The sequence below is a fragment of the Melanerpes formicivorus genome, unplaced genomic scaffold (genome assembly GCF_026170545.1).
Source record: "Melanerpes formicivorus ecotype bairdi unplaced genomic scaffold, bMelFor1.0.p_v2 SCAF_80, whole genome shotgun sequence".
In the NCBI taxonomy this organism is placed as follows: Eukaryota; Metazoa; Chordata; class Aves; order Piciformes; family Picidae; genus Melanerpes; species Melanerpes formicivorus.
Genome location: NW_027142432.1, coordinates 409,505 through 421,970, shown reverse-complemented (window position 1 = coordinate 421,970; position 12,466 = coordinate 409,505). Strand labels below are relative to the sequence as shown.

Genomic DNA, 12,466 nt, shown 5'->3' with positions numbered 1-12,466 from the left:
GACCTTGTGGGGATAAACTAAGCTAGATGACACTTTGTGGTGTCCCTCTGGACTCTGCTGTCCCTGCTGGCAGTCTCTGATCTCTGGTGTAAGACATCCCAGTGCCTTACTCCGACAACAAGGATCCTCATCCGTGCTCTCATCCAGGGGCTTCTGTTGGGCCCTGATGGATGTGCAGATCAGCCCTGGAGACTTGGTGGGGCCCTGGGGACTCTGAGAGGGCAGCAAGTGAGTGGAGATGGAGCAATGGATGGAGAGATGGAGGGTGAAGGCTGCAGGGGGTGGGAGGGCTTAGTTCAGCAGCTGTGTGGCTCTGCCTGGCTCCTACCTTCAATGGTGCTGGCAGCAGCTGACCCCAGAAGCTCCAAGCTCCAAACCCTGGCTGGCTGAGGACAGTCCCCTGACCCCTCCTGACATCCAGCACAGCCCAAGCAGGCACTCAGGGCTCCTGCCCACACAGGCCTGCCATCCCCCATGGCAGGAGTCACCTGAGGTCTCACTCCCTCTCTGTCCCCCTTCCTGTCATCAGCTGCTGCCTGAGGTGTCTGCAGGGTCCCTCCCCAGCCCTCATCTGTAACCCCTCCTTGGCTTGGTGCTGTTCTTTCAGCCCTCCAGCTGATCCCAGCCTTTAGTCTCAGGCCCCTTCCATTCTTGTGCTGCTGCTTCCAGCCCAGTTCCTTAGATGCTTCCTCAGCCACAGCATTTCCCACTCCACCCTTCCAGCTGCAGTGGCAGTGGAGGTGGGGGACACAGGGCCATGGGAGAGCCAAGGCAGCAGGGCCATGGATAGGCTGGGAATGAGGGAAAGGCCTGAGAATGCTCAGGCAGGAATTAGGCCTTGTGCCCCCAAGAAGGGGATAGGATCCAGGGCCCAGGTGGCAAATGTGTGTGCAGGAAATGGCAGAATCTGGCAGCATTTGAGGAGCTGAAAGGAGTGAATTGTGCTGCAGCTCTGCCTGTGTCAGCTGGGAGATGAACAGCAGCCCATGGGCACTGTGCCCTCCCATCCAACCTCATTTTCTCTTGGGGATGTGGAGTGGCAGCTCCAGGGAACTGCAAAGAGCAAGCTGAGAGAAATGGTCAGGGAGAGAAGATAGCCAAACCCTTTTCACTGAGTATCTTTGGGCTGCAGGTGTGTGAAGGGTGCTGGAGGTGTGAGGTTTGGGCAGGAGCCAGAGACTCCTGCAGCATCCCAGTGAGGGCTGAAGAAGTTTATCAAGAAGCTGCCCAAGTCCCTTCCCCCTTTGCTGCATCTGCAGAGATCATGAAGCTCCCTTTGTGTGTGTCCTGAGGGCTGCTGTGATCTTCTGTTGGGGAGTGAGCAGCAGAGAGGTGTGTGCAGGTCAAAGGTGAGCACAGAGTGTGTGGGGTGGGGGCAGGACCTGGGAGGAGAGATGTGGCCAGAGCAAGATCTGCTGGCAAAGGCAGGTGCAGGCAGCAGAGGCCTGGGCAGGCAGTGGGAGGAAGCTTTAGGCAAGGCCTGGGAGAGGCTGTGTGGAGGCAGCTGTGTTGTGGTGCTGGCCTGCAGCTGTGTGCTGGGCTTGGGAGCTGAGTCTGCACTTAGTCTCATAGTAGCATAGTATCAGTCAGGGTTGGAAGGGACCACAAGGATCATTTAGCTCCAACTCCCCTGCCATGGGCAGGGACACCCCACACTAGATCAGCCTGGCCAGAGCCTCATCCAGCCTGGGCTTAAACACCTCCAGGACTGGGGCCTCAACCACCTCCCTGGACAACCCATTCCAGGGCTTCACCACTCTCATGGTGAAGAACCTCCTCCTCACATCCATACTCAACCTTGTTGAGGTCTCCCATCTTGATCAGCCCTGGCTGTGTGTTGTGGCTGTTCTGCTGGGCTTGGGAGCTGCCCCCAGCACGGCTGAGCTGTGCTGCCTGGTTCTGGGCAGTGCTGAGTCATCCCTTGCAGATCAGTGCTCTTCTCTGAGCCCTTTACTTCTCTCTGTCAGGGGCTGAGTCCTCTCTCCATGATCCCTGTCCCTGTGTGCTGGGGAAGAGCAGAGTTTGCAGATCTGTCCCTTGGAGCAGCCCAACAGGTAAGAAACCCAGAGTGGGGAATCAGCAGGACCCCAGCCCCCAGGGCAGCTCCCAACCTCCTCCTGTCTAGCATATTTCACCTTTCCAGGAGCTTGAGGCACATCAGGTGTTGTGGGAGTTGAGGAATGCTCCAGGCTGCTGGGGGTGAGTTGTGAGCAGGAGGTGATGTTTGGGGGTTGGGATTTGGAAGGTGGTGGGAGAAGGTTGGAGGTGGTTTGGTGTTCCTTGTTCAGTGCTGCTGCCTCCATTGTCTGAGCCAGGGGAGATCAAAGGACAGGGCTGGGCCAGGAACCACCCTGCCAATGCCACCATGCTTGAGGAGAGTGGGACAAGACCACTTGTAAGCCCCAGGGTACCTCAGGGCACTGAACACAGGAACCTGGGGTCTCAGCAGAGGTATTGGAGGTCTGTGCCCATACTGTGGCAAAAACTGAAGGTTTGAGGTCCCCTCTGCATTCTCTTCTCCAGCTGGGTGTTGGGAGTCAGGGGTGTCATGACCCAGGCAGGATCTGAGGGTTTGTGGTCCTGGGCTCAGGTGCTTCCATCTTCCCTATTGCAGATCTGTGACCCCTCCCTCCCACAGTATGGCCTCACAGAAGGACCCAGGCAAGAAGCAGCACCCAAAGATCAAGTTGGAGAAGCCAATGTGCAGTCCCAAGGTAGAGGAGGATGAGGAGGAAAAAGAGGAGGAGATGGAGGATGATGCTGAGAATGACAACTGTGAAGAGGAGGATAATGATGATGATGAAGGTGACCAGGATGAGGGGGAGGAATGTTTGGAGGAGGATGAAGCCAGAGCAGGTCCCTCAGTGTCACCGAAACAGCTGAATGAGTGCCTTGAGTGTGGGCAGAGCTTCCCAGATAGCTCAGAGCCAGTGAAGCACCACTGCCCACAACCTAGCACTCGTCCCTTTGTTTGTGGTGACTGTGGCAAGAGGTTCCGCTGGAACTCTGAGCTCATCCAGCACCGCCGCACCCACACTGGAGAGAAGCCCTTCTCTTGTGACAGCTGTGGCAAGCGCTTCAGGCAGATCTTTACTCTTCGGCAACACCACCTCACCCACACCAGTGAGAAGGCCTTCAGCTGCAGGGACTGCGGCAAGAGCTTCAAACACAGCTCTACTCTCACCATCCATCGCCGCATCCACACTGGAGAGCATCTGTTCCCCTGTGCTGAGTGCAGCAAGAGCTTCACCACGAGTAGTAAATTCATCCAGCACCAACTCATCCACAGTGGTGAGAAGCCTTACAGCTGTACCGACTGCGGAATGAGCTTCACCAAGAAGGGCTCCCTGACAGAGCACCGTCGTGTGCACACTGGCGAGAAGTCTTTCAGCTGTCTTGCGTGTGGCCAGGCCTTCAGCCATAGGAGAGCTCTCATTCGCCACCACCGCACCCACACCAGTGAGAAAGCTTTCAGCTGTGCTGACTGTGGCAAGCGCTTCAGCCGCAGGGACACTCTCTTGCATCACCGCCGCACCCACACCGGTGAGAAGCCTTTCACCTGTGCTGATTGCGGTAAGAGCTTCACCCAGAAGGGCAACCTTAACAAGCACCGCTGCACCCACACCAGAGAGCATCGTGTACTGGAGGGGAGGCATAAGTCCACCTAGAATCTGTTGGGTAATAATGAGCCCTCTGAGAGGGCCTTTCCAGCACCAAAATCATCCCTTTTTCCTTTGCATTTCTCAGGGACTGGGGACACCAGCAGCAACAAACACCTCCTGCCCTCCTGAACACCAATTATTGCTGATGAGAACAATTACAGTGCTGAGTTGGCACAGCTGGAGCTCCCAGTAGAGCTAGGCAGGGCTTTGCCAGGGTCTGTCTGGTTCTTCCCCAGTGCTTTGTGTCTCCCTGGGGTAAGAAATCCTCTGTCCATTGACCAATAAAACCCAAATAATAAAACCCAAAAGTTACCCAAATCCTGTCTGTTTGCTTTTATTTCAGATATCCCTGCCTCAATGCCTGAATTTTGGGGGCATTTGCTCCCAAGGGATGGGGTGGAGCTGTGTGCCCAGTTCAAGGAGGGGAAAATGAGGCTCTCAGAGGAGTCTTGAGGGGCATCTCAGAGGCATTCTTCAGGGGCTTTCAGGTGATCTTAGGTGTTTGGCATTTGGATGGTCCTAGGACTGACTTTTGGGATCTTTGGAGAGTGTAGGGGGAAGCTGATGGAGATCTTTGGAAGAACTCAGAAAGCTTCTGTTGGCTTTTCACTCTGGGGCTGGAACAGGTTGAAGAGCTGAGAAGAGGTTAAGCTGCCTGTCTCCCCAAAACAGAAGTGAGGGAAAAATAACACACACAGGAACCAAAAAACCCTCTGGGTTGAGATAAGGACTTGAGATAAGAACAAAAGAGTTGAATCCAAAGGAGATCCCATAATGCACACTGACCTGAGGCTGTTTGCAGAAAGAAGCACAGCAGTCAGCAGCAGCAGCCAGGAGTTAAACCCCTGCAGCCCTCCCGCTCAGCAAAGAGCCAGCACCTGAGAGCCAGAACCCAACAGCAGCAACCAGAACAGGAAGCCTCCCATGTTGCCATCTGAACTTCAAGCCCTGTAGTACTTTGCTCCAGCCAGCACTGTCCCTGTGAAGGTGGCATGAGGCAGGATGGTGTGGAGTAATGGCAGCAAACTTTGAACTTAACCTTTGACATTCCCAAGCCCTCATTCTGTGCCACCTGCACCATGCCCAGCAGCAATCAGCAGCACACCTCAGGCTCTGTCCATTCTCACTCCACAGGAGGTTGCTTTGCAGTACCCAGAGGGCTGCTCACTGCAGGTGCTCTGCAGCTCCACTCTGTTCCAGCACAGTCTGGATCAGTCCATGCCCAGTCCAAATGCTGCAAATGCTGGGGCTGTGTTTCCACCCCTGGGGCAATCGAGTCCAGTGACTCCTTCCATGCCTCCAAGTGAAAGCAAACTGTGGCTTGCATCCCAGTACTCAGCTTCCAACACATCCAGGTGTGGGGATCCTCCTGTCACACCAGAAACACAGGAGGGTTCCACCCCTTGTGGTTTGATGGTGTCAGAGCACTCTGGGCACCTGTATCTACTAAAGCTTTATCCTCTCATGGCTTCAACTTGCCAGGCCATTGGTTCTGTACAGTCCAACAAAGCAATTTGTCTCTCCCTTCCATCTGGTTGGAGGCAGAGCCCCTCTAATTCTGTCATGGTTCCCTTGCATCTCATGAAGATGCTTTGGGAGTCCCTTCAGGAGGACCAGAAGCAGTTTCAGCTTCCCTGCTATTCTTCGGCCATTTCCCAGTGGACACTGAGGCAGCATCTCTGGGGGGACAATTCCCCTGTAAGTCACAGACTCCTGCAGCCAGGACTGGATTGGATTTTCCTTTCCACTTCCTCATGTCCTCCCCATGGTCACACAAGTAAAGCAGAGGGTGTGCTGTGCTGTGTGCCTCCCTAATTCTCTCCCTTGGACAGGGGAGCAGCTGCTTCTCATGGCTGAAACACAGGACTGTACAGGTGGGGAATAAAAGCTTCTTCTGGAGCTGATGGAACTCCTGGGACAGTTCCTTCACAGCTGAGACACAGCCCTGGACAGAGAAGCAGAGATTTCCTTTGCCTTGCTGGGGCCTGCTGCTTGTTTCATCCACTGTTTGTCCTTGGCCATCTTCCAAAGCCAGAGATAAGAACCAAGCCAGCAGCCCAGGCTCTTTCTCTTGTTCCCATGGGAACCCTGATCCCTCCTGGTCCTTTGCAGGATCAGCTGCTTTCCTTGTAGGCTTCTTTTTCCCTACAGGAGTGTTGTAGATGTGCACTCGGGAATGAGCAGCAAGGATATCAATTAATAGATATATTGGTAGTCTATTGATATACAAACTATGCAGCAGGGGATTTAGTTTCTATTCACAGGCAGCAGTATTGGGTTGGTGGAACCACCTCTGCAGAACGTTTGTGCCTGGGCACTTCAGAGGAACCAAATGAGTTATAGAATTTAGAGTTGCAACTGATTGGAGAAGCAGTGGGGGAGGGGTTTGTCAGTGACCAGCAAACCCTCAACCCAGGACAGTTTCAGCACTACCTGAACCCAAATTCTATAAAGCAAAGGTTTGGCTTCCTCAGGAGTTGAGAACCTCATGAAATCTTTCCTTGGTGATGTGTTTAGAGTCCTGACAGCGCGGCACGGCTGTGCCCTCATGAGGAACTAGAGAACGGCACCGACCGCGTGGCTGTGCCGCAGGGTTGCTGCTTCTCCCAGAGCACAAAGGTCCTGGAGCCTCCCAGGGGAAGCTTCAGAGGCTTTTGCCACTGGCTCCACGAAGCGCAGCACCTGGCAAAGGTTCCCCGCTCTGGGGGCTGTAGCGCTTCAGGAGCGGTGGTGCACAGGGGCTGCCATGGTTTCCTCCCGTGCCGATGGCTCATGCGGCAGTTGACCCCACGCTCCTTGGCACTGCCCCCAGCCGGGCAACAGTGGCAATGTGCAGCGAGGCCTTCTGGAGCTGCTTCAAGTCCCGGGCGAGGCGGACCGTAGCGGCACAGAGACGCACGCAGGCATAGGCACGGACACCAGCGTGGGGGGCACTTGTTTACCAAACAACTCCTATTTACCATTTGCCCCAAAGAATACTGCTCCAGTCAGCACCCACTGCTAACACAATAATTAACAAATCAACTGATACTCTGCCAAATAACCATAAGCACACGCTGTAAACAGGGTAAACAAACATGTAGCCTGGGCCTTGTTTGCCATAGGGGTGGAAACATGCCCAGGCAGATTGTTGTCCTGGACTCAGTGGTGCCAAGGTCCTGTCCCCCCCCCCCCCAACTCCAGAAGGGAGGGGGGACAAAGGGGGTTTGAGTCACACACACAGAAGCATGTTCTGGTAATATTTGGGGCACAACCCTGGTCATAAACATCATTCACTATGAGGGGCAGCTGATCCTGGCACAGGTTGCTTCTCTGACACAGCTGCCATGCCTGTGGCACTGTCTGTAGGTCCAGAGACCTTCTCTTGCCCCTGAGCCCTCGGCACAGAGATGAGAAGGGCTCGAGAGGCATGGGCCAGGCCCAAGCACATTGCAGTGATTTCTGTCTCTCAGGAACTCCCAGGCTGACAACAGACTTTTCCCAAACCTTTCCCCAGCTGGGGAGGATTTTGCACTTGCTCAGGGCTGAAATTCCAAAGCACCAGAGGTGGCCACCAGTCTAAGAATTTGCCCCTTCCCTCTCCCACCCACTGCCACTCCTCAGTATCCAGTATCTGGGCAGATCTCACAGTGTTTTCCTAGGGAGTGTCCTGTATTGCTCTGGATGGAACCAGAGCAAGCTGCCCAGCAGTGGACAGCACAGCTCTGAGCCATTGCCCTAAGCTAACACCCAGCACCATCAGCAGCACAAACAGGACTGAAACTCATCAGCCCCCCGAAAGCAAATCCATCAACACAGCAAGTGCAGCGTCCTGCATCTGGGTCGAGGCAATCCCAGGCACAAATCCAGGCTGGGCAGTGACTGGCTGGAAAGCAGCCCTGAGGAGAGAGACTTGGGGGTGCTGGTGGACAAGAAGCTCAACAGGAGCTCTCAGTGTGCACTTGCAGCCCGCAAAGCCAATCAGCTCCTGGGCTGCATCAGGAGAAGTGTGGCTAGCAGGTTGAGGGAGGTGATCCTCCCCCTCTACTCAGCCCTGGTGAGACCCCACCTGGAGTACTGTGTCCAGTTCTGGAGCCCCTATTACAAGAGGGATCTGGAGGTGCTGGAAGGTGTCCAGAGAAGGGCCACAAGGATGATCAGAGGGCTGGAGCACCTCTCCTGTGAGGACAGACTGAAGGAGTTGGGGCTGTTCAGTCTGCAGAAGAGAAGGCTCCAAGGTGACCTAATTGTGGCCTTCCAGTATCTGAAGGGGGCCTACAGGAAGGCTGGGGAAGGACTTCTCAGGATCTCAGGTAGTGATAGGACTAGGGGGAATGGAATGAAGCTGGAGGTGGGGAGATTAGGGCTAGATGTGAGGAGGAGGTTCTTCACCATGAGAGTGGTGAAGCCCTGGAATGGGTTGTCCAGGGAGGTGGTCGAGGCCCTGTCCCTGGAGGTGTTTAAGACCAGACTGGATGAGGCTCAGGCCAGCCTGATCCAGTGTGGGGTGTCCCTGCCCATGGCAGGCGGGTTGGAACTACATGCTCCTTGTGGTCCCTTCCAACCCTGAATGATACTATGATAGTGAACACACCACACCTGTTGAAGTGGAACTTCCTGTGCTGCAGTTTCCATCCATTGCCCCTTATCCTCTCCCAGGGCTCAAGTGAGCAGAGGCTGTCCCTGCCTCTTGCTTCCTCACCCCCAGCTCTCACATATTGATAGGCATTGATCAGATACCATCTCAGACTTCTCTTCTACAGACTAAACAGCCCCTGGACTCTCATCCTCTCCTCATCAGGCAGTACTCCAGTCCCTTGAGCATCCTCACAGCCTCTGCAGCAGATCCCTGTCCCTTTTGAGCCCAGAACTGGATGCAATATTCCAGGTGGGACCTCCCCAGGGCAGAGTAGAGGGGGAGGAGAACCTCCCTGGATCTGCTGGCCACACTCTTCCAAATGCATCCCAGCATCCCATTGGCCTTCTTGGCCACCAGGGCACATTGCTGTCCCATGCAGAACTTGCTGCCCACCAGAACTCCCAGGCCCTCCATGGGCCTGCTCTCCAACTATTTGTTCCCTTGAGTGCTGTAGGGTTCACATTGCTCTGGACATTGCATGGTGCAGATCACCTCCAGTGAATCTGAGGCTCCCCAGAAATTGCCACTGGGTTCCTCTTAATCACATGGATCCTGTCCCAGCAGGCACTAGTGCAGGAGAAGGAACAGCAGACTGAAGAGAAGGAGAAAGGGAACTGAAAATCTCATCACCTGAATCTAGAAAGAAAGCCCTTGGTAGCAAATGTCCATTCTGGATGGACACAGAACACAACACAGAGCTGATGAGAGCAACTGCTGGGGGTGCACCAACTGCCCTGAGAACCCTAAGGAAGGGCTGGAGGGGGGAGGGCATTCACTGGAATTCCAATACCTGATAATACCTCTTGGACATGCTGAGAATCACAGAATTGTCAGGGTTGGAAGGGACCTCAAGGATCATCCAGCTCCAACCCCCCTGCCATGGGCAGGGACACCTCACACCAGAGCAGGTTGCTCACAGCAATATCCAGCCTGGCTTTCAAACCCTCCAGGGATGAGACTTCCACCACCTCCCTGGGCAACCTGTGCCAGAGTCTCTCCACCCTCATGGGGAAGAATTTCTTCCTAACATCCAATCTGAATCTCCCCACTTCTAGTTTTGCTCCATTCTCCCCCAGTCCTATCCCTACCCAACACCCTAAAAAGTCCCTCCCCTGCCTTCTTGTAGCCTCTTTCAGATACTGGAAGGCCACAAGAAGGACTCCTTGGAGGCTTCTCTTCTCCAGACTGAACAGCCCCAACTCTCTCAGTCTGTCCTTATAGCAGAGCAGCTCCAGATCTCTGCTTATCCTCGTGGCCCTTCTCTGGACACCTTCCAGCCCCTACAGATCCTTCTTGTAACAGATGCTCCAGAACTGGACACAGAGCTCCAGGTGTGGTCTCATCAGGGTGGAGCAGAGTGGGAGAATCACCTCCCTGGCCCTGCTGGCCACATTTCTCTTGCTCTTGATGCAGCCCAGGATACATTTGGCTCTCTGGGCTGCAAGTGCACACTGGTGGCTCCTGTTGAGCTTGTGGATGAACACTTCCCTTAAGGATAACCCAGAATTAGAAGCACAGGATGGGGATGGAAGAGGCTCCTGATCCAAAGAAGAGACATTCCAAATGTGTCCAGAGATGAAACCTAACTGATTAGCAAACATTGACTGCCTGAAGTCAAGTCACCTCTGTGGGAAAAACACTCAGGGTGTGCATCCATCCAGGCTGTCACCATCCCATAAAAAGGAACAAACACGCAGGGTGGGCAGCACCAGGAGGAAAGGGAAAGTATTGGAGATGTGTCAGTAAAGGCAGGAAAAGATTACCCCTCAGCTGGTCAGGAATCTGTGCCCCTGGGGCAGTGCTCCCAAATACAACTGTGGCTGATCAGTGAGAGGCTCCAAGTTGGGTCCAAGGAGATGTGAAATGGCACAAATGAAACAATGCTGCAAAGGAAAGGGCCTCTGGTTGGCACAGCTTGGCCTGATGCTTTCTGCCTTGCTCAGGAGAAAGTGAAGCAGAAAAGGCCATGGTGAAGATCTCTGCTCTCCCAGTCCTCTGGAATAGGACTGCAGGTGCAGGATCAGCTTCCCAGGGAGGAAGGAAACAGGTTGCAGAAAGAGCTGCTCAGGAGGGAGTGGCTCCAGGCATGGTCTTTGCCTCAAAAGGAGGAGTGGGCACAGCACTGAACACAAGCTGCTGTGTTTCCATGGATCAGAGAGGAAGGACATCCATAGACATGGGTGAGAGATGGGAACAAAGCAGGATTGTGCAGGAAGGAGGAGCCAGCACAAGTTCTGCACCATGAGGGTAGTGGAACACTGGAACAGGTTGCCCAGGGAGGGGGTTGGGGTCCCATCCCTGGAGATCTTCAAGGTGAGGCTTGACAGGGCTCTGGGTAACCTGATCTAGTTGAGGATGTCCCTGGGAAGGTTGGACAGGAAAACCTTTGGAGATCCCTTCCAGCCCAGCCCATTCTGTGATCAGTGAGATATGGGAACCAAGCAGATTCTGCATGAAGTGTGTGATGAATATACTGGTGATTTATGTTAAAATGATAAGACTTGGAGTGCACTGGGATTAAGGGTCAGGATCTTGGGAGGCCTGTTTTGAGAGTAAAGGGAAAGAAACATATCTTGCAGACTTGCAAGGACACTGTCTGGTTAATTGGAGACATCACAGCTGAGAAGGAGCTGTCTTAAAGATAAACATTCAGAACTAGGAGTTTGTTTTCTTCAGATAAGAAGCCTGCACAACTGAGCATGTGTGAAAGTGGATGCTTTGACCCTTACCACACAGAATGTAGGGAGAAGGGATTTGACCACCTATTCTAAGACTCATTATCATATGCCTTCCTTCCATTTAGCATAAGTTTGCTTATGTAGATGATGTAACTATGTAAGATGAAGAAAGCTATTGCAAGGCTGCTGTGGAGGTGGAGTTTTGTCCCCTCTCCAGCCCAGCACGCTGCTTTGCTTGCCTTTTATTGCCTTTTATTACCTTTTTATGATCTTTTAGTTCCAATAAAACTGTTACCAAAAACTTTTACCTGGAGTCATCTCTAACACTCTGCACAGCTGTGCTCTGTCTGTGCTGGCAGGTGCTGACCTTCAACTAACCAGATAAGAAACTAATTCTTGCATATGCTTTGAGCTAACAGAATTTCCTCCTAGATAATTACCTTTTCTCTCTCTAACCCTTTCTGGGACAAAAGGGAGGAATGGGTAGAAGGGGGGATAGTTGGGGAGACCCTCCTTGTTGGAGGAGGGAAAGGTTTTCTCTGTTATGTTCTTTGCTGTATATTTCTGTATATATTGTAAATCCTGTATGCTGCATATATATTCACTGCATCTCATCCTGATTGTAAATAGAGCTTATATTCATTTTTGCTTCTCCAACTGAGTTAGCCGTGGTTTCTCTGTGTGTGTGGGGGAGAACTGAACTTTCTCTCACCACCACAGGGAATGTTGGGGGAGGCACCACACAGCAGGCCATGGAAAGCTGTCTATACCCTGAATTATTTAACCATCTCTCTGAGTGGTATGAACCCTGCCATAGTAACTCATTTCTTGTCATTGCAGTCTGTGAGCAATCCTTTGGCAGAAAAGGCCCTAGTGTAGGTCTGCAATTTACAGACCCCTGACAGAGAAGGCCCCTGGGATCTTGTGGCCTGGGGCCATGGCTAGGCTTGTGTTTCCACAGGTGCCAGGGTCCAGCAGGTCTCTGCTTGTTGTGTTTGGCCTACTGCAGAGCATGATCAATGGAAACAATACCCTGAGCCCACATCAACTAACTCCATGGGATAGCAAAACATTTGGGCAGCACTGCTGCATGCATTAAATCAAACCTGGAGTTTAAATGCCTGTCAAGATTAAATTGTAGCACAACAGTGAGGTGCTTTGAGCATCAGGACATGTGGGATGATAATTTGCTCTTGGCCCCATTAGAGCCTCAGGAATTAGATATTTCAGGGACCTTACAAGCAGAAAGCTGTGTGTACCTGCAGCATAGAGCTGGAGCTGATCTAGTACTAGGATCTTTAACCACACTCCCTTTGCCTTAACACCATGCAGGCTTAGCCTAACAGCTGAATGAGATGATCATGGAGGTATGAAGAACAAAGCTGAACACATAGCAGCCAGGATAATCTTGCTTCAAATTGCTAGAGCAAAGCACCAGCTCAGCTAAGGGAACTGGCATCTTGGGTTGCAAAACAAGACAAGGAAACATCAAAAGTCTTGCTTGAATG

General features: G+C 52.9%; 2 protein-coding genes across 2 annotated transcripts in view; one reads left to right on the top strand and one right to left on the bottom strand.

Moving 5' to 3' along the window:
• Positions 1 to 1,815, bottom strand: part of LOC137454422 (zinc finger protein 420-like) — a 148,024-nt gene extending 146,209 nt beyond the window's left edge. Inside the window, exon 1 of the mRNA XM_068164462.1 lies at positions 1,785 to 1,815. Within this exon, the coding sequence (XP_068020563.1) occupies positions 1,785 to 1,815 (31 nt within the window). The remainder of the gene's footprint in view (positions 1 to 1,784) is intronic.
• A 550-nt stretch (positions 1,816 to 2,365) lies between these two features.
• Positions 2,366 to 12,466, top strand: part of LOC137454421 (zinc finger protein 850-like) — a 345,652-nt gene continuing 335,551 nt past the window's right edge. Inside the window, exons 1-2 of the mRNA XM_068164461.1 lie at positions 2,366 to 2,395; positions 2,907 to 3,573. Coding sequence (XP_068020562.1) covers positions 2,366 to 2,395; positions 2,907 to 3,573 — 697 coding nt within the window. The remainder of the gene's footprint in view (positions 2,396 to 2,906; positions 3,574 to 12,466) is intronic.